The following is a 25,827-nucleotide window of genomic DNA, read 5'->3' as shown; positions in this document are numbered from 1 at the left end:
AAGAGGTATTTAAGCTACATTTGCACTGCCTTTAGAGTGATTGTCTTAGCCTGGTCAGAACAGCTCAACCTTTATTTAAATTATAGTGTGTTTTAAGAAAAAGTCCCTGGTGTGGACAAAATACTGAAAATGGCACAGAATAACAACATTTTATTTGTACAGAACCAAATCATGGAGTTCAGTACTGAAAAAAGAACTCGTGCAGAAGGAACCAACTAGTGCAAACAGGAAATGCTATGAGCCTGAGGTAAGAATTAGGTGAAAATTCTCAGCCAGGGCGGAAAAGTCTCACCAGAGATCATGGAGGTAAACTGAGTTTGATTCCTGAGTGAACTGGGGAACTCTCCGTTCCTGTTTACCTGTGTGGTGAAAGTGGTTCCAGTATCCTGTTTTCTCCCAGCAGTGATCTGTAACCAAGCCAGTTCTTGAAGTTTTACTAGTTTGGTGCAACCTGGTCTAGCCTTTGAGAATCAAGAGCGTATCACCATAGGCATGAGGTGGCAGAGTAGCATTTTTGTGTTGGAAACAATAAAAAAAAAAGTAAGACAAAATAGCAATAACATTTATATACCATTTAAAAATGTTCAAGGAGCCTTAAAAGTATATATTCTCATAAATGTGCTTTTGTTACTTCTTTTTATCTTCTATTTTTTTTAATGCAAGTCAATCAGAAAAGGAAAACAGAAAAAAAATACTTTTGCATTCTTTTCAGTAGATATTAGAGAAATATTTTTCTCTTAACAGGAAAAAAAAAATACAACTCAATTTTATTTATGCATTAAAGAGCTTAGGTACAGGTCTAAATACCTGGATGGGAATAAAAAGAAGACTAAGCTTCTCCCAGTATCCCTCACCACCCGTAAAGAACTTAAATTTGCTAATTCGGGGTAAGACCAATGCACAGTAGAGTCTGATCAGGGTAAAGAACACATTCGGATAAATTCCTTCAGAAAAGAATAAAGAGACCAGTTTAAACTGGCTCTTCTAAGAGAAGTTATTCTCTCCTCCTAATAGCTCTTTGAAGGTATACTAAAGTGCGGAGTTTTAGGATCAGACCTTCCAAACGCAACCACAAGGTGTGGTGGATAGGATTCTGGACCAGGTATGAGGAAAGCTTATCCTAGCTCAAGATAACTTTTTTCAGCAGCATTCGGCAGACAGTAATTATTTAAATTCAAAAAAAGGAGTGCTTTATCAGTCTTTCATCTATCACGTGCCGGGGTGAGAATGGATGGCTGTTTCAGACTAAGAGTGAGCTTGCAAAGGTGGTCTGTCCCCCATTGTACCAGCGGGCGTCACTGGACCCGGAGGGTCCCTGGAGGACGACGGGAGCCCGCTGACCTTACAGGGCCCTCCTTGTCACGGCATCCCCTCCCCCAGGTCACGGTGCTCTTCCAGAACGAAGCCACGTGACCAAATCCCAGCCGCTCTGTGCCTCAGTATCCCCATCTGTAAAACAAGGGGCTCGATGCCGCTAAAGCTACTTTTTTATAATGGGCGCGGCCCCTCCTCGGACACTTCCAGGCGGACTTCACGTCTCTGTGCCTCAGTTCCTTTATTTGTGCGGTGTGTGGGGGCGGGGTGGGGGTAGGACGTATTTGTAAGGGGGAGGGGTAATTGTTTATCTCTACCATCCCCTGCAGCTCTACAAGGTTACTCTTAGCTACCCCTCCCCCCCCCCCCCCCCCCCCCCCCCCCGGGGCAGGTGAGAACGCGGCCCCAGCTGAAACCCTCAGGGAGGGAGGGAGGGGCGGGGCGGGGCAGCGTGGGGGGCGGGGCGGGAGCACGCCGGCTTGGGCGGGGCCGCCCCACCCCCCAGCTTTCTTAGCGGAGGGCGGCTGGGGCCGGCGCCACACGGAGTGGACATGGGGCTGTGCCTGCCCTGCCTGGGAGATGGGCCCCAGGACCCGCCAGACGTGGTAAGGGAAGCCTCGCCCCTCCCCGTCCGCGCTCCCCGGGCGTCCCCTCCGCCCCCGCCACCTCGCCCGGGAGCGACAGGTGGCCCCCGCGGCGGCCGCCCGCGTTCTCGGCCCTGGCCTGCCGACGCCTCGGGGCCCCGCGTGGCCTTCCCTTCTTCCCCATTGGGGTCCCAAGCGCCCGGGGCCTGAGGGGGGGGGGGGCGACGGAAAGCTAGGGCTGCTAGAGCCTTCCACGTGAGGGGCGGGGCCGGGGCGGGGGCAGCCCGCGTAGGGGGCCTAGACAATGGGGCTTGTGTGAGGCGCCCCTCCCCCCCCCCGCGGCTCTGTGCACGCCGGCCGGGAGGGGGCAGTCAGCCGGGGCCGCTGAGGGACGGCCCCCGGAGTTTCATTGGTTAGAGAATTCCCAGGTGAGGGCGTGGCCAGGACCTAGCACACCTGCACCTGCTCCGGGGGGCGGGGGATGCGACCCAGCCGATTTGTCCTAATTCCTCATCTGTGAGAGGGGAACAGTCTTTCATCCTGGTTTCTCGGGCGCTACTGACGATCCAGTGAGATCACAATGGCAAAGCGGCCCCCAGCACGATGTCTGACACGTACTAAGTGCGCTGTGCGAATGTTAGCCATTATTACTCCACTATCCAGAATAATGACAGGTTCGCTGACTTTTTGGGGTCACCTAGCTAGTATGGAATGGCAGAGTTTTTAAAACTGGCGCATGCTAAGTGCTATATAAATATAAATAAAAAAGTAAATAAATAAAAATAAATAAATAAATGTCATTATTGTTGTTCTGATATCTGGGACAGTGATAGGTTCCATGACTTTCCCGGAGTCACGTAACCTAGTATGAAACGTAAAGTACTTAGAATGATGCTTGATACATGCTATGTACATATTAGCCATTGTTATTATTAGTTTGGTACCTGGGACAGTGATAGGTTCCATGACTTTCCCGGAGTCACGTAACCTAGTATGAAACGTAAAGTACTTAGAATGATGCTTGATACATGCTATGTACATATTAGCCATTGTTATTATTAGTTTGGTACCTGGGACAGTGATAGGTTCCATGACTTTCCCGGAGTCACGTAACCTAGTATGAAACGTAAAGTACTTAGAATGATGCTTGATACATGCTATGTACATATTAGCCATTGTTATTATTAGTTTGGTACCTGGGACAGTGGTGAGTTCTGTGGCTTGCCTAAGGCCACCTAGCTAGTAAATATGTATCAGAGATACAGACTGAATAAGTTGTCTCTTCATAGGCTCTTTTACTCACTGCCATTGTGGGATAAGGAATGGCTTTTTATTTTATCGGTACTGGGACATCCCTGGTGAGAAAATTCTTTCTCCCAGACAGATTAAAAACTTGAGTTATCGAGAGCCCAGTTATTTAAACTGTTCTAGAGTCATCTAGAGCCTAGCTACTTAAACTGTGGTTCAGGACCCAGTATGGAGACTCCCAACTGAATGTGGAGATTAGGAAATTGTGATTTGTTACCAGTAAATATTTGGTTTGTATAACCATTTTATATATCTATATGAACAGTGTCACAGTAAAATTTTTCAGGTGAAAAGTGGTTGCAAATGGGAAAAGTTTTTTTTTAAGAAACACTGGTCTAGTGTTGAAGCAGTTCGAGGCTTAATCTGGAGACAAATAGCCAACACATGTGAGAGAAGGAATTGAAGCCATCCATTTCATTTCTATCTAGCTTGAGGACTGCTTTCTCTCTACCACACTATGTAGCTGAGGTTTTACTTCTTCAGAGACGTGCTCTCCATTCCTTGTCCTATGTTGTCTCTTAAAGATAAAAGGATAGTAATAGGACCTGTGATTTCTCCTAATTTATGAAACTTCCAAGACAGGATACTCTGGAAAAAAAAAATGCAAATCTGTACTTTTTCTACAACTGATAATCTTGGGAAATTACCTCAAACATGGAAAGGTGGACTTGCTCAGAGTCACCTAGCCAGTATATGGGGGATTTCATTACAGATTTAACTAACTTGGAGGAACTGCTCTTTATGGGCTCTGTGAGAGGGAGAGCCAAGGATTTACATGAGACTCTTATTAACCCTGCTTCTATGGCTTACTATTGTGTGATCTAGGCAAGGCTTTTACCTCTGGAAGTAAACCTCAGTTTCCTCTTCTGCAAAATGAATAATATTTACTGTATTTGCCTTCCTTAATTATGAGGAACAAGTTAAATAATTATGTTTAAAAGTGGCAAATTTGTCCATGTGACTTGATGAAAATCATTTAACTCCCGTGGATCTTCTTGACCTTCTTTATGTTGGGATACCTTCATAAAAATAAACCTTCATAAAGATGGGAATTGAAACATCAACCATTAAACTTTAAACTTGCTGGAAGAAGGGGAGAAAGGCCACTTTTTTTGGCAATTCATACTCTCACAAAGTGTAATGAACTCCCTTTCCAGGGACTGGCTTCTCCTACTTTGGATGGGGGGGGGAAACCTTTTGGTTATATTATAGAAGGCTGTTTGTTATTTGGTGTTTTTAAATAAAGTCTATAATTGGAAAGGACCATGGAGGCTTATTAAATCCAGTTAATTTATTTTACATATAAGGAAATGGGCTGAGAAGGGTGACTTGACTTAAGCAGAGTTCCCCAGTTACCAAGTAGTGGTGAGCCCAGATTTTCAGATTCCAGAATCAGGGTTTCTTTCCATTGTTTGATGCTGGACCAGAGAGCTTAAAGTCCTTTCCAACCCCAAAATTCTGCAATTCAGTGAATTTCTGCTCTCTCCTAGTAAGTATGACAACCAGAGATTTTACTTGCTTCCCACTATACTCCACCCTGCCTATATTTTTTCTCCCCCTCCCCCCTTTCCCCTCCCTCTCTCCTTCCCTCCTTTTCTCTCCCTCCCCCTCTCTTCCTCTCTTTCCCTCTCTGGAATTTAAATTTATATCATAGATTCTATATTGGAAAGAGCCTGAGAAATCAGTTTATTTTAAGCTTTTTCCTTTTATGATTGGAAAAATGAAACCTAGAGAATTTGGGCCTTATCCAAATTACTAAGAATTGCAATTCCAGGTCATGTGACTCTAAAATCAAGCTCACTCTTCTCTATACCTGACTGCTTCTCACCACTGTTCTCTTGGTCATTGGCATAGTTTCATTTGGATAGAGAGGATTTTTCTTCACATTCAGTGTTCTTTCCAATTTCATATTTCCTGGACTCTTGAAAGTATTAATTAGAAAACTACTTGGGAGTCCTCCTAAGGTTACTAATCTTTCTGCTGTGATTTCTGGTTATTCGTTTGTGTTTATTGACAGTAAAATTTCAAATATTAAAATGTCTCTGCTTTGTTTTTATGGTATTGCAGATGCTTATTCAATTTATTCATCTTTCTGGAAGGTTCTTTTTTCAGCAACAGTATGTTTACATCATTATGTTCAAAGAGGACCCTTAGAATACTCCAGGGACTCTGTTCCTCTCTGGGCAGAAGTCTCTTGAGAAGCACTCGGGCAGCAACAGAAGCTTGGGAGTTGAGGAGCTTACGTTGTACCTTGAGCTTTGGCACAAGCTAACAGCTAACATCTTTAGCATTTCAGTAACATTTCACTTGTATACAGAGTATGTCTTGTCTTTTCAGCTAGACTGTCAGTTTAGAGAAGGCATCATGGGGGCTTGCATGTGATTCATCCACTTATAACTTAACCATGATACTCCATAGTTGAAAAAGAGAAATATAAAGACATTGGGGGCCAGAAAGCAGTTTTCTGAGAAGTAACCATTTATATAGCCCAAAGTTATTAACACCAGGATTGCAAATTATTTTGTGTACTTTTTTGAGTCTTTAGTAACAACAAACCTTTCATACCTTAAAGCAGTCCTTGTTAAATATTCTACAAGGGAGGCTGCCTCCAAGCCTTCAATGAGAAGAAATACACAGTTTCCTTCTTTGCTTTAATCTCAAACAAAAAGTAACAATTCTTACCAAGGCCAACCCTTTTATTGTAATTTAAGTAAGATATTAAGTGCTTACTGAATTACAGATACTGTGTTAGGCTGTGGGATGCAAGGAGGAACTTTTTTTTACCCCCCCAAGAAACTTTGATTCTATTTGAGCTCTTGACTCATTTTTCAGTTTCTTTCCCTTTTCTTTCTCCCCTTCCTCCCCCCCCCCTTTCTTCCCCCTCTTCTTTCCTCCCTCCCATTACTCTCTTCTCATACTCCCCACTATATTTTAGTGGTATTTTCATAGTAAGCTCTTTCCTTAAAAAAAAAAAAAAAATTAGAACCTTTTTCATTCTTAAGATAGTAACAAGGAAAAAAAAAAAAAACCAAAACTTTTTTTTTAATTAGCCACAACATTCCTTCTGTCATACTTTATTTTTCAATTCTTTTATCCTTGAACATAAATTTTTTTTAAAGTTTTCTGTAACTCCTGTGTTCACTTCCTCTTCCACTTCTCAATTAATTCTGATCTTTTCTGCCCACTCACACAGTTGACATTCCAGTTGAGGTTGATAGAAGGGTCACCTCTTGATTTTAACCTCCTTGTTGACTTTTGGACTTTCTATCCCCCACTATATCCCTTTTTCCACTAAATCCTGAAATAGAAGTCTGACAATGCTGTGGACTTTCTCAAGATATTTTAGTGACTTCCTGTTAACTTTAGGAAAAGAAGGGAATTCTCCAGCTCGTCTTTTAAAATCAAGAATTGTGCTCTAGCCAGCTGCATGCATGTTATTCATCTTCATCCAATCAAAATTCTAAGCAAACAGGCCTTGCTGTTCACCATATACAACCTTCCATCCCCAGCTTTATGGTGTTGTACTGTCCCACTTGCATGGGGGGTGTTCTTCATCTTATCCAATCCATCTTTACACAGCAGATCAGTCTAAATGTGTTAGGTTTCCCCCCCCCCGCCCCCTTTCAGCAGCTGCCTTTTAAATCTAGAATAAATATGTACTCTTTCAGCCTTGTCCATAATTTCCCTCCTATGCTTTCTGATCCTCCAAATTGTCTTCCTCACTGTTCTCATGTTGGTTATCTAAACATAAAGGGCTTGAGTTGGAAGAGAGTAAGGGCAGTAGTAGTTGGTGGCTGTCAAGAAGAGCTCACTATAGAAGGCAGTACTACTGGAGTTTAGATTAGAAGAAAATCAAGGCTCTTTTGAGCCAGGGATGAGTACAGTGTTCATCCCCAACCTAGGGTGGGGGAAGGAGTGGAGGAAACCAGCAGCCCATACCTATGGTGAAATCCCAGTTCTCTGGCCTCTGGTTGCCTTAAAATGTCTCTTTCTTATTTACATGTGTGGCTTCTAAGTGGCCTAAAAGCTTACAGTAAGCTAGGAAGTTTTCAGAGCAAACTGCCTAGTTGGAGGATTTGGTTTGCAGGTCTCCTTCCTATTGCTGCACACTGCTTCCTGAGTTAGAACGTAAACTTGCTGTTCTGTTTTCTTAGAGATTTTCATGGTTATTTTTTAAAAATATTATCAATTTTTCACAGGAAGAAAAAAGATTAAAACTTGCAGAAGCTGCAGAAAAAAGACAAAGAGAGGTAAGATTTGAAAAACACAGTTCTGGTTATTTGGAGATATATATATTTTTAATTTTGTTATTATATGTTAGAATTTTTGTATGCAAAGATTCCTCTTTTAAAAGAAGCAAAAAAAATGGCTGAAAAATTCAAAGGTAAGTATTTACTTTATAAAAAGATTTGTCATATAATTGCTATAAGTTGCATGAAAGATAATATATTTAATTTTTTTTCTATGCAATTTTTTGGAGGAATATATCTTGTATGGAATGGAAATATTAATTAACTGTTTATTAGGAACTAAACACTGGAGAACAAAACAGAAAATCAAGAGTCCCTTCCCTCAAGGAGGTAATACTGATGATGCCATGACAGGCAAATGAATCAGATTAAAATAAGGAGGGTACTTTCTCCCCCAGAGGCATCTGGGTCCAGTGGCCAGATAGAAATCAGGAGCACTGGAGATCGTTGGCCCAGGGAAAGGAAAAATAAAAGAGTAAAGTTTGATGCAGGTGGAAACTTACATGTACTTAGTTACTGACAAAAGAGTGGAAGAGATTTCAAAGTGGTTAAGACCTTGGGCAGTAATGGCAGGGCAGATGGTATCTAATCAAAAAAGATATTGAGTTTAAAAGTCACAGGGGAGTTGGGCTTTAGGGTACCTCCAGCAAAAGATGGGGATGGGGAGATGATAATCCCCTGTGAAATGGATGTCCTTAACATGTGCTATGAGTGGGTCTGAAGTAAAATGTGCCAATCTTTTTGTGTTTGGGCTTTTTTCCTTGTTCATTGTCATAATACTTCAGCATTTCGGGGATCCATGATGTCATTTATTTTGGCAATTTCAAACCACAATCCCTCGGTCCCTTGATATTTAGTCTTCATGAGTTATTACTGAAAAAAAAATAATCTGATGATTAGATTTGTGACAATCATCCTCCTTGAACTTTAATTAGCTTTGATTTTATGTTCTGTCACTGAGTAAGGCATAATAAACAAAATATAAATAAAAACACCTAAATATTTATGACAGAAAATAATATGTTGAATGAAAAAATGATTGTTGTTAATAAGGGCAAGTTTAAAGACTTTGAGAAAATTATTTCAGTATGTTTGTTAAACAGAGGTTTATATAAAACTAAGGATAAAGCTAAACCTACTCTTCTTAGTCTGTTTTTATCAGGCTTGTGAGCCTAAAATGTATTTTACATTTTTACATATGATAAAACTTTCTATAAAAATGTAAAGACTTAGTTGTGACCTGACAAAAACAAACAGCATGCTGCTTTGATTTATAGGCCATAGTTTGGGGACCACTATTCTAAATTCTAGTTAAGCCATTATAGGCATTCTTCACTGAGTAAGCTATTGCTGTAGAAATAGACTGGTAATGCACCTGACTTTTCTTTTATGCTTTAATTACAACAGAAATCATTTATATTATTCTCATTTCTTTTCCCTAAAGTCTTCATCCCGAGGAATTTTAAATCTGCATTCTGTAGAAGAGAAGAAGAAAAGAAAGGAAAAAATGGAAAAACAGTTGTCTTCTGGTGGTTCATCTCAAGGAGGGCTCCGAGTAAGTGTAAAAGATGCCCACTGAATCTGGAGTCTAAGGACTTTGTTTTTTGTTTTTTGGGATTTTTTTTGGTAATCGGATTTCAATATGTTTGGTTTCCTTTATGATCCTCTGTATTTTTTTTTTTTTTTTTGCATTCTGATGAGATTTCTGTAGATTGTGTCAGACTTCCAAAAGGCTTCATGACTTAACAAAGGTTAAGACTCCAAGACTTAATGTACATCATTTAAAATAACTTGAATACTGAGTTTTCAATTATAGAAAAATTATTTTAAAATTGTGAAGTTTGGTATTAAATTTTTTTTTAAATTTTCCTTTCATGATAAGTATTTGACTATCAGAAGAAAACTTGAAAAATAATATTTGTCAGAATTGGGGTTGTAGATTGGAAGGAGATGAAAAGATTATTTGATTTATAATGGATCAATTTAAGTTAAGATATATATATCTTTATCTAATAGGAAAACACATAGTTAAGATTTTACAAGTAGAATTTTTTTTCAAGCCAAGATAATTAAAGTCAAGTTTGTTTAAATTATTTTCACTAATGGAGAGAATTCACTAGAGCAGATAGATTGTCTTCTATTTTTGACTGGAGGATGGCCATACTTTTGCCAAGATCATTTTCCCACTTATTTATTTATATTGTTGAGACACAGGAGTTGAGCAGTTAAGCTGCCTGTTAACAGGTAGTTCAAGAGCAGGCTTTTCCCTAATGATATTTTGCTTTGTTATTTATATTACTCTTGACTTTGAGCTTCTTATAAAGGCTATTTAAGCTTTTATCTGTTGCAGCAGATAAGAGAATAATTATTATATTGTTATATTAAAATCTGTGAATTTTAAAGAGAATATTTAAGTGCTAATTTAACATAGTTATTCTGTGCAGTAGATTTTCCTTTTTTTCTTTTAAATATCATTATAGAAGGATTGATAAAATAAAGCAAATAAGAAAATAAATATCTAATATATAGATGTTTTACTTCATTAAAAATTTTTTTGTTCTAGAATTTTTGTCAAAACTATTACTTTACTTCACCTAGAGTTTTGTAATAAAGAATACTCTATTTGCTAATGTAACAGAAGGCCTGAATGGACCTTCCTTCCCATCTAGGACTTCCTCTTTAGTTACAGATGGGAAGACAGAGAAGGGTCCCCTGCCTTGCCCATAACCATAATAGAGTGTTATTCATGTAACACTAATGAAGGAAATTATCGTTATCAATGTTAAGAACGTTAAAGAGTAGAGAAAGAAAAGCAGGATATTGAAAGGGCCCTTGATTTGGGAGGTAGAGGGCTTGTGGTTAAATTCCAGATATCTGCATATTCTAAATAGGGGAAGACCCCTGGGCCTCTTTTTTTTTTTTTTTTTCCTAATCTAGACAAGTAGAAGTGATGGAGTAGATAAGAGTATGGGACTGAGAGTTAGAGAGACAGATTTAAATCTCAACTGAGTACATGACAACCTCTGTGACCCTTAGTTTCATTATCTATAAAATGAGAATGATTTTCCCTGTTTTTTTTTTTTTCTTTTCAAATCTCAGTTCAGCTTCCACCTTTTGATTAAGATCTTTCTTGTCTTTACCCCCACCACTGCTAGTTTCTCTTCAGAGATTATCTCAGTATTGTCCTCCTTTTAGAATTTGGGCTCCCCAAAGGCAGGAACTGTTTTTGCCCTTCTGTGTTGTATAGCGTAGTGTAGTTTAGAGCAGCATCCAGCATGGAAGGGCACTATATCAATTCTTGATTTGACTACCTCCCAACATGGTTGGAAGAACATCATGAGATATCATCTGGCTTTGCAAACCATAAAGCTCTGCACAAATGTGACCATTGGTATAACTGCTGTCTGTAAAATGTGTATTGTGAATGGCTCATCTCTACAATCCAATCATAGAGCCACAACAGTGAATGAACATGAAATACAAAAGCAGATAAGTTAGAATAACCCATGCTCTTACAAGTCCTGTAATCCACCCAAGTGGTCAAAAATACAAACCTGACTAACACAAAACGCATGCTTTTTACTATCTAATGGAAATTAGGGACAGATTATCTTTATTCTTAGCATGATCCCCTGAATTTACATTAAATATTTAAATAACACTGTATGTAATCCTTCAATCATGGGCCCAAAGGTCTTAATTTTCGCCTATCTCTGGCCTGTTTGGTCTTCCAGTTTTGTTGTTGTTGTTCACATATAATTCTTTTAGTTATAATCTTTTGCTCTTATCCTGGGCTAAGATTTAAAACTGAATTACACTGATGGGTTGGCAAGTTTTCCTTTCTTAATTTCCTTATGTCTCCAAGTAGAATTCATGTCTTTATCTGATAGCCTTAGAGCTTTCATCTCTTACTTTGGTCTGAATGTTTCTGACCCAAATCTTGAGCAATATTCCTGGCTCTTTATAGAGCTCATCTTGCATTTCTGTGTATGTAACTACTGCTTTGTTTGTACATTATAAAATCAAAATATTTTATTCCTGGAGATTTATATGGAAGTAAAATATATCTTTTCATCTTTTTCAGTGGACAGTTTCCTAAAAATGTGTGCCAAATGGAAGATAAGACCACTGCTGATAACCTATGGAAAACTGAAATCAACTGGAATTTCGTAATGTGGCTTTTGCATATAACACATTAACACTCTTCTCTTTTAATGTGATAAATGATGAGTAAACTATATACTGGAAATTCTTTACTTTTTTGAGCAGACAAACCTCAGGATATTTAACAAGATGGCCAAAACTGTTTACTATATAGTCTCTTTATTTTTGCTATATTAAAAGCAGGGATTGTATTTGTGACTTTATAGAGATAAAGTTGTACTGCATAATAATATATTTCTGCTTTGGGTAGTAATGATTAAAACTTTAATCAGTTTTTCCAATTACATTATCTCCTCTTTATAAAGAAAAATTAAGTGAACATTGATAGCCTTGCTCTGACATATATTGTATTTATATTGACTTAATGTTTAAACCTTCAATTTAATAACTAAGTAGAAGGAAATACCCCAAAAAATAATTTGGGGGCTCAAATGAAATCAACCTTCTCCATACTTTTTGATTCACTCAGTGCTTGTTTGTAAGTAAATAAAAGATTTAATCTGATTATTTTCTGTTCAAGTTTTATAAAAAAAAAACAAAAAAGAGTTATGTAAAAATGGGGGATTTTCCTTCACTTAAAATGTATTGGCTAAATTTAAAGCTTGGTTTTTTTCAGTACCAGAAGAGGGCAGTGCTGTGCTTGTAGAGAAAATATCTGATTTATTTCTCTAAAGACTTTTGTTGTAATTAGATTATGGGCTAACATTTGTCAAATTATGAGTTTTGTTGTCACTTTTTAAAATCTATTAAAGAATTGACATAAGGCAAAGTGTAATTTCACTAATGTTTTCATTTGTGAAAACATTTGTGTGTATATTTGGGTGATAACATCCCTGTGTTTCTCCTTGGTTAGTATTTACTATAGATCATTATATAGGAACATATGTGTATGTATGTGTATATATATATATGCCTTAATTTATGTACACACATGCATAAAATGACAAGATCCTTTCTACATGAAATTAATACATAATTCAAATTTGTAAAGGTTCTATTAAGAACATGTTTAACTTGAAAACCTTTCTTGTCCTTATTTTCATTGAATGTAAAGTGCCAAAATTGATCAAATTGGTTGCACATTTTCTTCATCTAACTTTGCTCTGGGGCAGAGGTTCTTAATCAGATCCCTTTAACAATATAGTGAAACCTAGGGACCTTTTCTTGAAATAATAATTTTTAATGCATCAAATTAGATTGCAGAGAAACCAATTATATTGAATTAGAGATTGAATTTTTTTTTCCCATTCACATTTAAAGATGCTTTGAAATCTCTCCATGGAACCTAGGTTAAGAATCCCTGCTCTGAGGGTTAGTTTCATAAACCTCAGTCAGTGATTTGAAGGATGTTTAGTCATATATATGAAATCATTCATATGAATGTACAGGGCCACTGTATACTGAGACCAACTTACATCTGCTGACCTTCCAGCTGCTCTTTCCCTCAATATGTTCAGTCTCTTTTCCTCAAACCATTCTTTTCTGATTTCTCAAGTTTATGTCTCTGGCACCAACATCTGCCTAGGTTTAAATAATCAGTGTAGCTGAACTTTTTATATCTAATCTATATCACAAACTATCTTGCCTCTGGATTCTAACACATCAACTGGTGGATCATTCAGTCCAAGCTTCTCATTTTCTAGTTCAGAGAGACTAAGTGATTCTCTACAGTCAAAAAGGTAATGTGTTTTGGAGGGGGATGGATAGAGCTCAGCATGTTTGCCAGCACTCCTTGTTATCTTTCAGTGGCATTTCTTTTTCCTCCCCCACTACTGTCATCCTATTTGCAGGCATCCATTTCTGTTCCCCCTGATATATTGAACCAGGACACTATTTTTCCCTAGATATAGATCTGGTCGTATCACTGTTAAAATTGATTGCATAACTCTGAATGACTACATTTCTAACTTTATTTCACACAGCACTGCTTTGCTTATTGTAGGCCGTAATCAATCAACCACTCACTACCTTCCATATATATACCAGCACATTCTAGCCCCAACCTCCCCCTGCTTTCATTCTTGCCATTTCCAATGCTTGAAGCTCCTTTTTGATCCATTCCCATCCTTGGGCTTTTTACTTATCCTCTGAAATTCAATTTTAATGCCATTTTCATGAAGCTTTCCCAGATTTCCCTAATTAACAAAACTCAGAGGTGAAAAGGAATCCCAGATTTAGAACTGGAAAGACATCAAATAGCCCATGCCTCTTGGTTTAGAAATGAAACTGTCTTCAAAAAGGATTCCAGGGCTCTTTCCAAAATACTTTATTATTGGCTTTGATCTCGTCACTTAATCATTTTGGTGAACTGCCCATATAGAAATTCCTTTTACCAGTAGAATTGATCTTTAAATTAGGCTCAGAAAGTGATCTCTAGGACATTAATAAGTTGTATGCCTTGCCCAGACTCATACACTAACTAATATATGTCTAAGCTATGTCTTAAACTTAGAATTTACTGAAATCAAGGTTGTCACTTTGTCCTCCGTACCTTCTTGCCTTCCTATGTTTGAAATAGTTAATTTAAATATAATACTTACGGTCAATATTATTTGAGAAACTACTTAATTAAGAGAATGGAAACTTCCAGACATTCCTAGAAATTATACCTGTCCAACTTTTTAAACATCATAATAGTAAAGGAAGAACTCTTAGATTAAAATCTAGGTCCTCTAGCCCAAATTCCCTACTTTTTCCTTTGCCCAAGATAAGAGCTTTAACCAATTCAAGGCATTTCAGAAGAGAAAAATTGGTCAGTATTCATCTACTTGGATGCTTCCAGCTACCAGATATTAAATAAAATATTATTTTAAGAGAAGTGAATTTTTATTGAGAGTTCTGTATAGCTTCCAAATGTAATTAAGTGACTAGTTTCTCCTAATAATTCTGTAATAACACAGTTGGGAGCCCAGAAGGCTGGTGTTCACTTCTGACTGCTTCTTACTAGCTACATAACTTGGACAAATAACTCCCTGCTGAGCCTCTATTTCCTCATCTGTAAAAGGAATTAATCTAGGTGACTTCAGATTCACGGCTGTGTAGCATTTTATATTCTAACATCGGTACAAAGCATTTTTGGAAGGGTCTGGTGTTAAAGCTTCAGAAATTGAAGACCCAGAAGAGTGGATTTTGACCCTAACATATCTGAATTGACAAAATTATGCCATGAAGTGGCAACTTTCTGGCATGAGAAATATGTATATTTGCAAAAATTAATCAATGAAGTTGCTATTCTAATCTGATCAGATCTCTGATCTGATGAAAAAAAAAAGGCTTTTCTGCTTATTTTTTTTAAAAAGCTAGTCTCAGCTCTAATTTTTCATTGCTTTTTTCATCTTTGAGTTCCCATGAGACTAATTTGTGGTAAGGGAGATTACAGAAAAAGATGTTTTGTGTTGATTCTTGCTCAAGTTAAAAATAGAATGTGACTTTTTTTTTCAATGCAAAGAGAAAAGTGAAATTCAAAGAATTATGATTGCAGATATGGGGTAATGAGCCTAAGTCTTCACAATGTTATGAAACTTGTTTCTAGAGTTTAGAAAAGTCATTAATGGCAACACTATCTAGTCAGATGGACTAACTCTTATTGTTCAGTGTGTCTGATTCTTTGTGACCCCACCTGGGGTTTTCTTGACAAAGATATTGAAGCAGTTTGCCATTTCCTTCTCCAGATCATTTTACAGATGAAGAAACTGAGGCAAGCAAGGTAAAGTAATTTGCTCAGGGTCACACAGCTAATAAATGTCTGAGGCCAGTGAATTCAGGAAGATGAGACTTCCTGACTCTAGACCCAATGCTCTATTCATTGTACCACTTAGAGAGCCTTTTAGCTCTTCTAGAAGCTTCTAAATGACACATTACATAGAATGCTGGGCCTGAAATAAGGAAGACTTCAGTTTAAATCAGCCTCAGACAGTTAGCTATGTGACAACCCTGCACAAGTCACTTAACCTCCATCTGCCTCTGTTCTCAGCTGTAAGATAATAATATCCACCTTACAGGGCTGTTTTGCGAATACAGTGAGTTAATATTTGCCAACATACCTGGCATATAGTAGATGTTAAGAGATGCTTATTCCCTTCCCTTCTCCTTTTTCTCTTCAACTTTATGTGCTCAAATAAAATGAATTGGAGTATTAATGATTTTTTTAAACTAATGGATGCTCAGAAAAGTAGGTCATTGAAAGAGGTGACTGCACTTGAAGTATTGTGTTCAATTCTGGGCAACCCATTGAGGAAGGACATTGATTAGAGGCAGAATAATCAGATTGGGGAAGATCCAGATCAGTCAAAAGAACTGAAGATGTTTGTATACCTAAGAAATGGGAAGAGGTAGCAGGGCAGATAGTAGCTCTTAAAGGATGACAATGTGGAAGAGGGAGTAGACTTTGTCTTCTCAAACTCAGACACCAAAGAGAGGACTCAGGAAGTTCCAGAGAGGGAAACTTGGGTTTGATATAAAGGGATGAGTTGCCCTGAGAAATACTGGCTTCTCCCTCAATAGAAGTCTTCCCACAAATGCTGGATAGACTCTTCCTTGATAGAGATCTTCAGACAAAGATTGGATAACACTTGCCAATTTAATGTAGTAGGGATCTTTTTTCTGGTATCATATGATTCCTCTAGCTCCCATCTACTGAAATATATCAAAGAATAGCTTTATTTTAAATTAAGAATGAACACATATATCTTTTATTTTAAAGCTTTTTTTCTTTAATTTTGTGAATCAATGAGGGGTGCTTATTTTGTTCTTTATTAGCAAAACCCAGTTCTGCCCCAGCATACAATGGTATATGTAAGTCCATGCCATCATCGATCACAATGAACTTTTCACTCTACAGCATAGCAAAGAGGGATTCACCCCAGAAACACACTTTGACAAGAAAAATATTTTAAAATAATATGGAAGTCAAAAGAAGGCTCAACTGTACAATTTATTGTCAAAATATCAACATGGAAATTAACTTGTGTGAATTGTACTAAATTAATTGATATATAACTGTGCTTTTGTGAGAGAATTCACAAGCAGTTCCCTAAAGGGCCTACTGGTAACTTTCAATAGGAGCCCCAAAGTATTTGGTCATATTAGAGATGATCTTTAAGGCAATTGTCTAAGTGAATGTAAACTTATGGGAAGTGGCTTCCAGGAAAACGTATTTACTGACAGTGATGTTTGATTGTCTAATAACATTCAGTCACACTAACTTTCTCTTGTTAAAGCTTGATCAGAAATCCTGCAATGTGTAAAAGTCTAGGATGTTCAGTCTGTCAAAGAGTGCAGATAAATTCCACTGACTTATAATTAAACCCTAAATGTTCTTTGTTGTTTTTTTTTTTAATTTTGTTTTTTTTTCCTCTTAACAAGGTTCTGTAATTACCTAGAACCAGGTCTCTTAAGACTTTCTAAACATAATGTTCACATATGGAGGAGTAATGATTCATCTAAAACTTGGCTACTATATTTGATATTAGCATTCCACCTAAGAGGTCATTTTCTACAAAAGCTTTAGAAATAAATAGTGCTACAATTTTAACAATCCTTCAAGCATAATGCCATTGTCTGTCTGGGTTTGTTCAATTTCCCGAAGTCCTTTCAAGGCACACAGACTACTCTGACTACACTGGAGAAGTAAGTGATGTGGGCCTCTCTGAAAGTCCCCTTGTAGTGACCAGCTAGCTTCATTTAATCTCCTTCTTGGCCTTGTAATGGGCAGAGACCACCAGGTAATTATCTGGATTCATGTCCTTAAGGGTTGGTGATTTGCTTTGGATGGGGGAGGTCTTGCCATCCACACGAGAGATCTGGAGCATGCGGCAAGGGTCGTGTTTCAGCAAATAACCAGCAAAAGTTTCCCATCCTCCTCCCACACGGACCATGACATGCTTGTTGTGCAGCATCTGAAATGGGAAAACAACAAAAATATAAATATCTTATATGAGCAGTCTTTGAAGCCTGGCGGAAGAGAGAGAACTAATGTTGGATTCAGTTAGACTTTCATCTGTGAGACTAGATTTCTTCCCCTCGCCTTTTCCCAAAGTTCCTCCAATTCAAACTGATCACCAATTATGTATTATGTAGTTGCCATAATGAAGGGATACAGTGCCCTGCCTGAAGTCAAGAAGACTTATCTCCCTGAATTCATTTTGGGCATCTGACATTTAATAGTTATGTGACCCCAGGCAAGTGGCTTCACCCTGTTTTACTCAGTTTCTCATATGTAAAAGGAGTTGAAAAAGGAAATGGCAAAGCACTCCAGGTTTTTTTTACCAACAAAACCCCAAACAAGTCACCCAAGACTTCACAGAAAATATATGAAGCATTGCTCAAAACAAAAGAAAAAACCAGTTTCTGTCCTTGAGTAATTTAGCATTTTATTTCCGATGGAATAAGATTGAATTGTCAGAAGGACAGTAAGGTGAGTCCTAACAATATAGAGAAAAAGGCAAAGGGAAGATTTCAGTTAAATAATTTACTGACTTAAAAAACCAAAGAGTCTTGCCATGGACTATTAGTGTTCTGTTCTACTCATTCATTCACCAAGTATTTTGGGTGCTGGAGTTATGGAGACAAGAAAAAAAAAAGTTCCTGCCCTCAAGGAATTTCCACTCTACTGAGAAAAACCACATTTATGCATATAAGTAAATTTAAAAGCTTTACAAAGTAATTTCAAGGGGAATTAGTCTATCATCACCAGCCTTGGCTTTTAGATACTCTTCCCCTGGTTCCTAAACAACCTTTAGAAGCCTCTTGTTTATTCCCCAACCCCCACAAATTGCTAAGCCTTTTCCTATAACTATCAAATTCTTTATTATTTTCATTTTTGTCTTTGAATCCTTAATGCTTAGCACAGACAACTAAAAATAATACATTTCTTAATTTATTAGAATATTACATCATAAAGAATTTAGAGCATAATCAATTAAATCATTTTCTATCCTTTTGTCAACTCTAAAATGCATTTTAGAAAATAACAATATGATTTTAAACCTCCTTTGCATCCTTGCCTTGTAATGTGTATTTTTTTCCCTCCTCTCTCTCTAGAAAAAAGATTATCATATAAGGGAAGATGTCTAACCCCATTTTGATACTTTAACTTCAAGGGAAGAATTGCAAACTGAAAGAAAAGTCATTTCTCTTCCACTAACATAGGACACAATGAAAAATTCATAAGCTCTGGAAATGATCAATCGATAATAACAAAACAGCAAAACCTCTTAAGAGGTCACCAGTACACCAGGGAATCTATGGCTCTGGCTTTTGAATTATAGGATAACTAGATTGCAGGTAAAAGGCCCAGGGAATCACAAGGGAATTACACTTAAGTAGAAATATTTGCATTTTAAGGTAAGATAGGAAAAAGGTATTTTTTTTTCTTTTTCCTTCCTTAATCTATTAATTTGTTTTCAAGAACCTAAAGTGTGTTAACCCATTCTTCACTGAATGAAGACTTTATGCTGCCTCAAAAAGAAAAACAGACTAATTGGTTAAAAAAAAAGTAATTGATTGACTCCTTAAGCATCTTCAAAATATTGTGTGCTTTGTCATTGACTCTTTCTCTTCCTTCAGAGTGACCAACTTTCCTAAAGTGTTTCTAAGAATAAGAATGCGTTGTTTTTAGACTCACAAACTTTGACTTTAAAAAGCCTTACAGAATCGAAGTCAGTAACTTAATATATTCATATGATAGAAATTACTGAAATGCTTTTTTTTCTTTTCTTTTTTTTTTTTTGATACTTTCCAGGTGGAGAAGCTTAGATTATTATTCTTCCACTGCCCCAACTTGAACAAAGTTCCTAAGATATTTCCTTGAGCAGGGCTTCTTAAACTTTTCCCACTTGTGACCCCTTCTAGCTTGGAGTCTTCTGCCCTTGCTATACTTGAATAATGAAAAAGTAACTTTTTTTCCCCTCCACTAATATTCTACAGATATTTACCTAAACTCTAAAATGGCATTTCTATCTAGAGACCATACATCTTTTTACCAGTACATGGATCATTGATAACTACTACTCCCATATGTGTCTTTTCCATACTTAATTGACCATACAGGAACTTTGACATTATTATTAAGACGTTCCCTTTCCTTCCCTTTCCTCTCAAATCCTAGTTACTGTCTGCTCTGTAGCTACTTTCATTCGAAGCAAAGTTTTCGAACTAGGCTCCTTCCATTGCTCACTCCCTCCAATGCTTCTGTGAGAAGAAAACCTACTTAAATTTAGATCATCTCAGTCCACAGGGAGATCTTATGTTTATCCATGCCTTCTTTTCTAACCTAATCACTAGTTGTTTTTATAAGCTATCATAACATGAGTGAAAACATTTTTTTTTAATTTAGTCATCTGCTCTTTAGAGGAAGACTATTAAATTAAATTATAGGCCAATGCAATCTCTTTATCCTCTTTTAACATTTTCCTAATGGAGCATATGTTCAACATTGGGGGCTTCAGGGAATAAAGTTTATTTGCATTCTGTACCATGCTACATTGAATTGGGTGAAAGCAGGTGTTCAACATTTCACCTGAAAGGCAGACAGATCTGGATTGATGCTGATGGCTGCATTATCCAAAAGGGCAAGAAAAAGAAAGATACAGATAGACAGACGTGTCTGTGTTACCTTGATGCAGATCTCAACCTCTCCACACTTTGGTGCAAAGTTTATGACCTACAGTGCTTCCCACTCACAAAAAGTCATATGTTGAATGTTTTAACTGTCTTTCAATAAACTTCTTTGTACTGAGTTGGATTCATCCTTAAATGACAGGCACCCAGTGTATCACTGGTCTATAAGAAGTCTTTCCAGCTTGGTATAGGACCTAAGAAAGCATGGATTTGACAGACAGAGCCCTCAAGAACACTGGCTGATCTATATACCATGAAAAGATATCGGTATAGGTGGAGAGATACTGTTTTTAAATCATGAAACTTGATCAACACAAATATTTCAAAAGGAAAAGCAAAAAAAAAGGCTTAAATTAGCAAATGTAATTGTTATGTGCAGATTATTTTTAAAATAAGTTTATATTTCTATATAATATATATATCACATACATTGCATATATATATATATCATGTCATACCCATATAACTATAAACTTGGTTATACTGATAGATGGCATGTTATAAAATATAGTGCTATATATGGCACATAATTATACATAGTTGCATTTATTTATAACATTTAATCAAATAGTAACGAAATTTCCCTTTTTGGTTGTGGTGCCTTATTTTCTATGTATATCTCCTTTTTTAAAAAAATTATTAATACTTTTTGTTTTTTGCCTGGCTCTCACCACCCACCAACCTGCCATTCTTTTCCCAGAATAGAAGTCCTCACTTGTAATAAATATGCAAAATCCAGCAAAACAAGTCAACACATTGGCCAGGTCTGAGAACCATATGACAGAATGCTCCAAGTCATTAATTATAAGAAAAATGCAAATTAAAACAGCTGTGAGGGTCCACCTAACACCCACAATATTAGAAAGATGACAGCAGGGGAAAATAGCAATTGCTGTATGGGATAACGAGAGGACAGGCATACACAGCACTTTTCTACCCACACAGTCACCAACTTCCCTGAGGCCCCCATTGCTTCTTGCTCAATTTGTTTACTAGCCTATTAAATAATCCTGCTGGCATGAAGCCATTCTTGATAGTTCTCCCTTGTGCAATAGTCTAACCATTTCACTCTTTTCTTCACAAGGATCCAGTGGTTCCATGTTACCTATATAATAAAATATAATCTATTCATTTGGCTATTAATATTTTTAAATTGTCACCGTTTATTACCATAATTTTTTTTCTCTTTAGCATCATTCCATGACCTTAAGCCATGAAATCTTTTCTTATAACAAGGAGAAACATTTAAGCAAAGCCAATCTATATAGTAAAAGAGCTATAAAGTGTTTTTTTGGGGGCAGGGTGTTTTGGGTTTGTTTGGTTTTTTAGCCATAGCCACAGCCCTTCATACCTTTAATGAAAGGAGGGAGATTCAATCCATTATAGTTCTCCAGGACTGAGATTGCTCATGACATTTCATTATAATGCAATTTCAGTCTAACATTTAAAGTTGTTTTTTTTTTTTTGTTTTAACAATCTTGACCAACCTAGGTTTCCACTGTCATTTAACATTATTGTTTTTCCTTCCTTTTAAATTTATTAGTTTTTGACATTTACTTTTATAAGATTTTGATTTCCATTTTTTCTCCCTTCTGCCTCTCTCACTTCCTCAGGATAGCAATTAATCTGATAGAAGTTGTACATGTACAATCATATTAAGTAAATTTCTACATAATACTATTGCTGTTCACACACTTTGTATTCTGGGCAAATTGGACTATTAGCCACTTTTTGGTCTTCTTATGCTTCATCGTTCTATTTCTATTCATTCATCTCTGCATAAGGTCTTCTCTTCCACCATCACTCAGCCTCTATGCCAGCTTTTACCTAAAACCTTCCATGATCCCACCACTAGGAGTGACTACTCAATCTGTCCAATGGAAATTTGCCTGGATTTTTCCTTTGCCCTTTGCCCCCTTGAATGACCCTTACTTCTCCACATCTTAATATGCCCAGTGCCTAATATAATTGAACTTAGTTTATATACAATAGTCTCTTTTATATCTTTGTATTATTTACATTACTCTCCAGCTTGATCAAATATTTAGAGTTAAGGAACAACAGCATGTTAAAATTTAGGAAATTTTTGAGATAATCTCATTCAAGTCCCTCATTTCAAAGTTAAGAAAACTGAAGCACAGGGAAGGGAGGTGTGACTTCCCCAAAGGAAACTGGTAGAATCAGAAGCAGAACTTGGTTCTCCCAACATCTTGTCAAAAAGAGATAGTTTCTCTACAATTACAATGATTTCTGGTTGTATTTTCTTATGAGAGAACCTCTGGATGACAAATGAAGGAAGAAGTGACAAGATAGAACTTCTTCCCTTGTCTCTTTCACATCCAAGATCACATATGCTTTTCATTCTGGATCTTATATGTATCTTTTTACCATTTGCATTATGAAATAAACACAATCCCACCTTTAACCATTATTTTCTTTAACTAATGTAAAGGCCCAACATCTGGACCAGTTATGAACTTCTTGTAAAATATGAAACCTATTTTCTCTTCTTTCAGGTTGTCTCATGATTTTTTGAATGTCATTTTCCTTGAAATAATTGTTTTTCTCCCATTGATGTAAGGCATTAATCCAAGTAAATTTCCTTTGGGATCTTTCTGTGATTTCTACCTTGTTCCTCCCTTGCCTCTGTTACTTTTGTTATCCTCTCTTTGAGAATATAGATGCCCGAAACAATAGGACCACAATTCCTCTTGTGTTTAGTCTTCCATTAATTTCTATGACTCTTCTACTCCCTGCATTCTTTTCCTCTTCTTTATGTTTCTAAGAAGGTTCTCCTAAGAAAGTGTTATTTGCTTACTTCACTTTACAAAAATTGGCTTTTGGCATCTCTTGTTCAGCCCTAATCACCTTACATTTTCTTCTCCTCCCCCCTTGAGAACTATTAATCCCTTTCCATTTTTATTTTTCTCATCAAATATTTGTTTCAAGTTTTTTTTTCATATGAGATAATGTACATGAGAAACTTTGGAAGCCTTAAAGCATCCTATGAATGTGAACACTTATTGTTAATGTTGGACTCAATCTGGGCTCAAAGAATAGAATTTAGAGAATCCCACAATCTAAAAGTTGTAATAAACCTCAGAAGTCATCTGGTCCAACTTGTATCTGGTCAAGAATTTTCTCTAGAAGATTTTACACCAATAGTTGTACAACTTCTGCCCAATGACCTTTAGTGAAGGGGGGAACCCACTACTTCCCAACTCATCCTACTTCTGCACAATGGTAATAATTAGCAAAGTTTCCCTTCAAGTCCAAATGTTCCTCTACAAGGCATTTGCCCATTGTTGCAGGTTCTGCTGTCTCGGTTCATTAAGAAGAACTTTAATCTTGTGCAGTTGGATCAAATTCAAATAGAAATGGATCCCATAGGATACATATTGACTTAGAAAACCATAAATTAACATTATTTACATGGATTGTATTTTCATTATTGTTGGAAATTTTCCAGTGTTTAACGTTTTAACCTAGTTTGGTAGGATTGGAAAGTACTTTAGTCTACAAGGCATTCAAATATTTATATCACTTCTCCTTTTTCCCTAATTTTCCTTTTCTTAATTCTAAACATGTCCAGTTCTTTCAACCAATTCTCATAAAGAATAATCTCCAGTCTTCTTGGACACCTAAGTAGCATGGTAAATATAAAAACGTGGGTCTGGAATCATGAAGACTTAAAAGTCTGGCCTCAAACACAAGCTGTAGCACCCTGGACAAGTCATTTAACTTATTTTTGTCTCAACATTTTTCAAATGTAAAATGGAAATAAAAATAGCACTTACCTCTTGGGTGGAGGACCAAACAAGATAATATTTGTAAAAAGCAACTGAGCACAGTACCTGGCACATAACAGATGCCTAGTAAATGCTTATTCCCTTCCTTCTCTTCTTTCCCTCTATACTCTTGTATAGACTTCCCAATTCTTTCTTGCCAACAATTGTCACTGAACATACAGGAATAAAAATGTATCTTTTAAGCGTTTAAACAGTCCCAGAATGAGTTCCAGGATTCCAAGCAACAAAACTGCTTTTTAATTTGGTTCCCCAGTGAATTAAGATGAACCTTCTTTTTGTGTATTTGACATCATTCAAATTCTTCTGAGTCCCCATTATGTATTGTAAGTATTCTCAGCAATATTAGAATTTGGCAATGCATTTAGGTCCAAGAAAAGATGTATTCTCAGACTCAGATGAGTATAGTGACCACATAGAAGATCACAATATGTATAGCTCTGAATATTTTACCCTTCAAAGTTGAATCATTCTTCCAGTCAAAAAAATAAAATTTCACTTACCCTGTTACTCTGGCTCTTACAATAGTTTCTTTTTAATAGCTTTTCTTTAATATAGGTGAGGTCAGTTAAGTTAATTAAAAAAAGTATTTTACTTTGAGACCCACTGATGGCAAAGCATTCCTTTCCCCTTTCAAAATACATTACTCTATCCAAAGCATAGCCTAGAAGAGGGAAGCGGGACAATTTCATTTTGTAATGGCACCTTGACACCCTTCAAAGCAAGATGGTGCCACATGACCTAAAGGAAACAAAATCTTTGCCAGCTCATTAAATGCCAGTTCATTAGTAAGTCATTCTGCAGGAGACTGTCAGCTCTCTGCTCCCACACATTCCAAAAAGCAAGAGGGAGTACAAACCCATATCCACACATTACCACTAAATTATTTAACATCTGTTTTAAAATGACTAACAGAGGACTAGGCTGATTTACAATTTTTAATACCTGTTAATGAAAGAAAAACAGATAGAGGTGAGATTGTATAAAAGGCCACCAGGTGGCAGATCCACATAAATATAGAAAGTATCTAGCATGAAAATTCAGTGTGAACTGAGGGTGGGAGCGATTTCAAATCTTTGGGACTAGCACAAAATTTTGGTCTTTTCAGATGAATGCAAAAAATGGTTTCCTTTTTTTTCCTCCATCAATATCCCTCAATCTTTTGGTTTATTTTATTAAAATTTAATGAGTTTTTTTGGATCATTTTTAATTTAATATAAGTAGTACAGGGAATAGAATACAAATTCCAAAGGAAGAAACTATCTATCTACCTATACACTCATATACACATAGACTATATATATATATATATATTTACTATTAATTTTCCTATTACAATTTATTGCATGTAGTAAGTACTTAATAAATGTTTGTTGAACCCAAGGTACTATCAAACTCTGCATCCAGCAATGCCACTACTGGATCTGTATCCCAAAGAGATCATAAAAGAAGGAAAAGGACCCACTTGTGCAAAAATTATTGTAGCAGCTCTTTTTGTAATGGCAGAGCTAGAAACTGAGTGGCTGCTTATTAGTTGGAGAATGGCTGAATAAATTATGGTACATGAAGGCAATGGAGTATTATTCTTTATGAAATGATGAGCAGACCGACTTCAGAAAAGCCTAGAAAGACTTACACGAACTTATGCTTAGCAAAGTGAACAGAACCAAAAGAATATTGTACACAGTGACAGCAAGATTATATGATGATCAACTATGATTAATCTCAGCAATGTGGTGATTCAAGACAATTCCAATAGACTTGGGGTAGAAAATGCCATCC

At 36.8% G+C, this 25,827-nt stretch overlaps 2 protein-coding genes across 3 annotated transcripts in view; one reads left to right on the top strand and one right to left on the bottom strand.

The window, feature by feature from the left end:
* The first annotated feature begins 1,805 nt into the window (after positions 1–1,805).
* SVIP (small VCP interacting protein) lies at positions 1,806–12,383 on the top strand. Its single transcript, XM_031941341.1, has 4 exons — positions 1,806–1,919; positions 7,406–7,456; positions 8,901–9,011; positions 11,541–12,383. The coding sequence occupies exons 1-4, from the start codon at positions 1,866–1,868 to the stop codon at positions 11,553–11,555; spliced, it is 231 nt and encodes a 76-aa protein (XP_031797201.1). The 5' UTR covers positions 1,806–1,865; the 3' UTR covers positions 11,556–12,383.
* Positions 12,384–16,963: 4,580 nt separating this feature from the next.
* Positions 16,964–25,827, bottom strand: part of GAS2 (growth arrest specific 2) — a 144,098-nt gene continuing 135,234 nt past the window's right edge. For both annotated transcript variants that reach the window (XM_023506297.2, XM_003773639.4), the window contains exon 8: positions 16,964–17,517. In XM_023506297.2, coding sequence (XP_023362065.1) covers positions 17,299–17,517 — 219 coding nt within the window. In that variant the 3' untranslated portion in view covers positions 16,964–17,298. The remainder of the gene's footprint in view (positions 17,518–25,827) is intronic.

The sequence above is a fragment of the Sarcophilus harrisii genome, chromosome 6 (assembly GCF_902635505.1).
Source record: "Sarcophilus harrisii chromosome 6, mSarHar1.11, whole genome shotgun sequence".
Lineage (NCBI taxonomy): Eukaryota > Metazoa > Chordata > Mammalia > Dasyuromorphia > Dasyuridae > Sarcophilus > Sarcophilus harrisii.
This window is presented reverse-complemented; position numbering and strand designations above follow the sequence as displayed.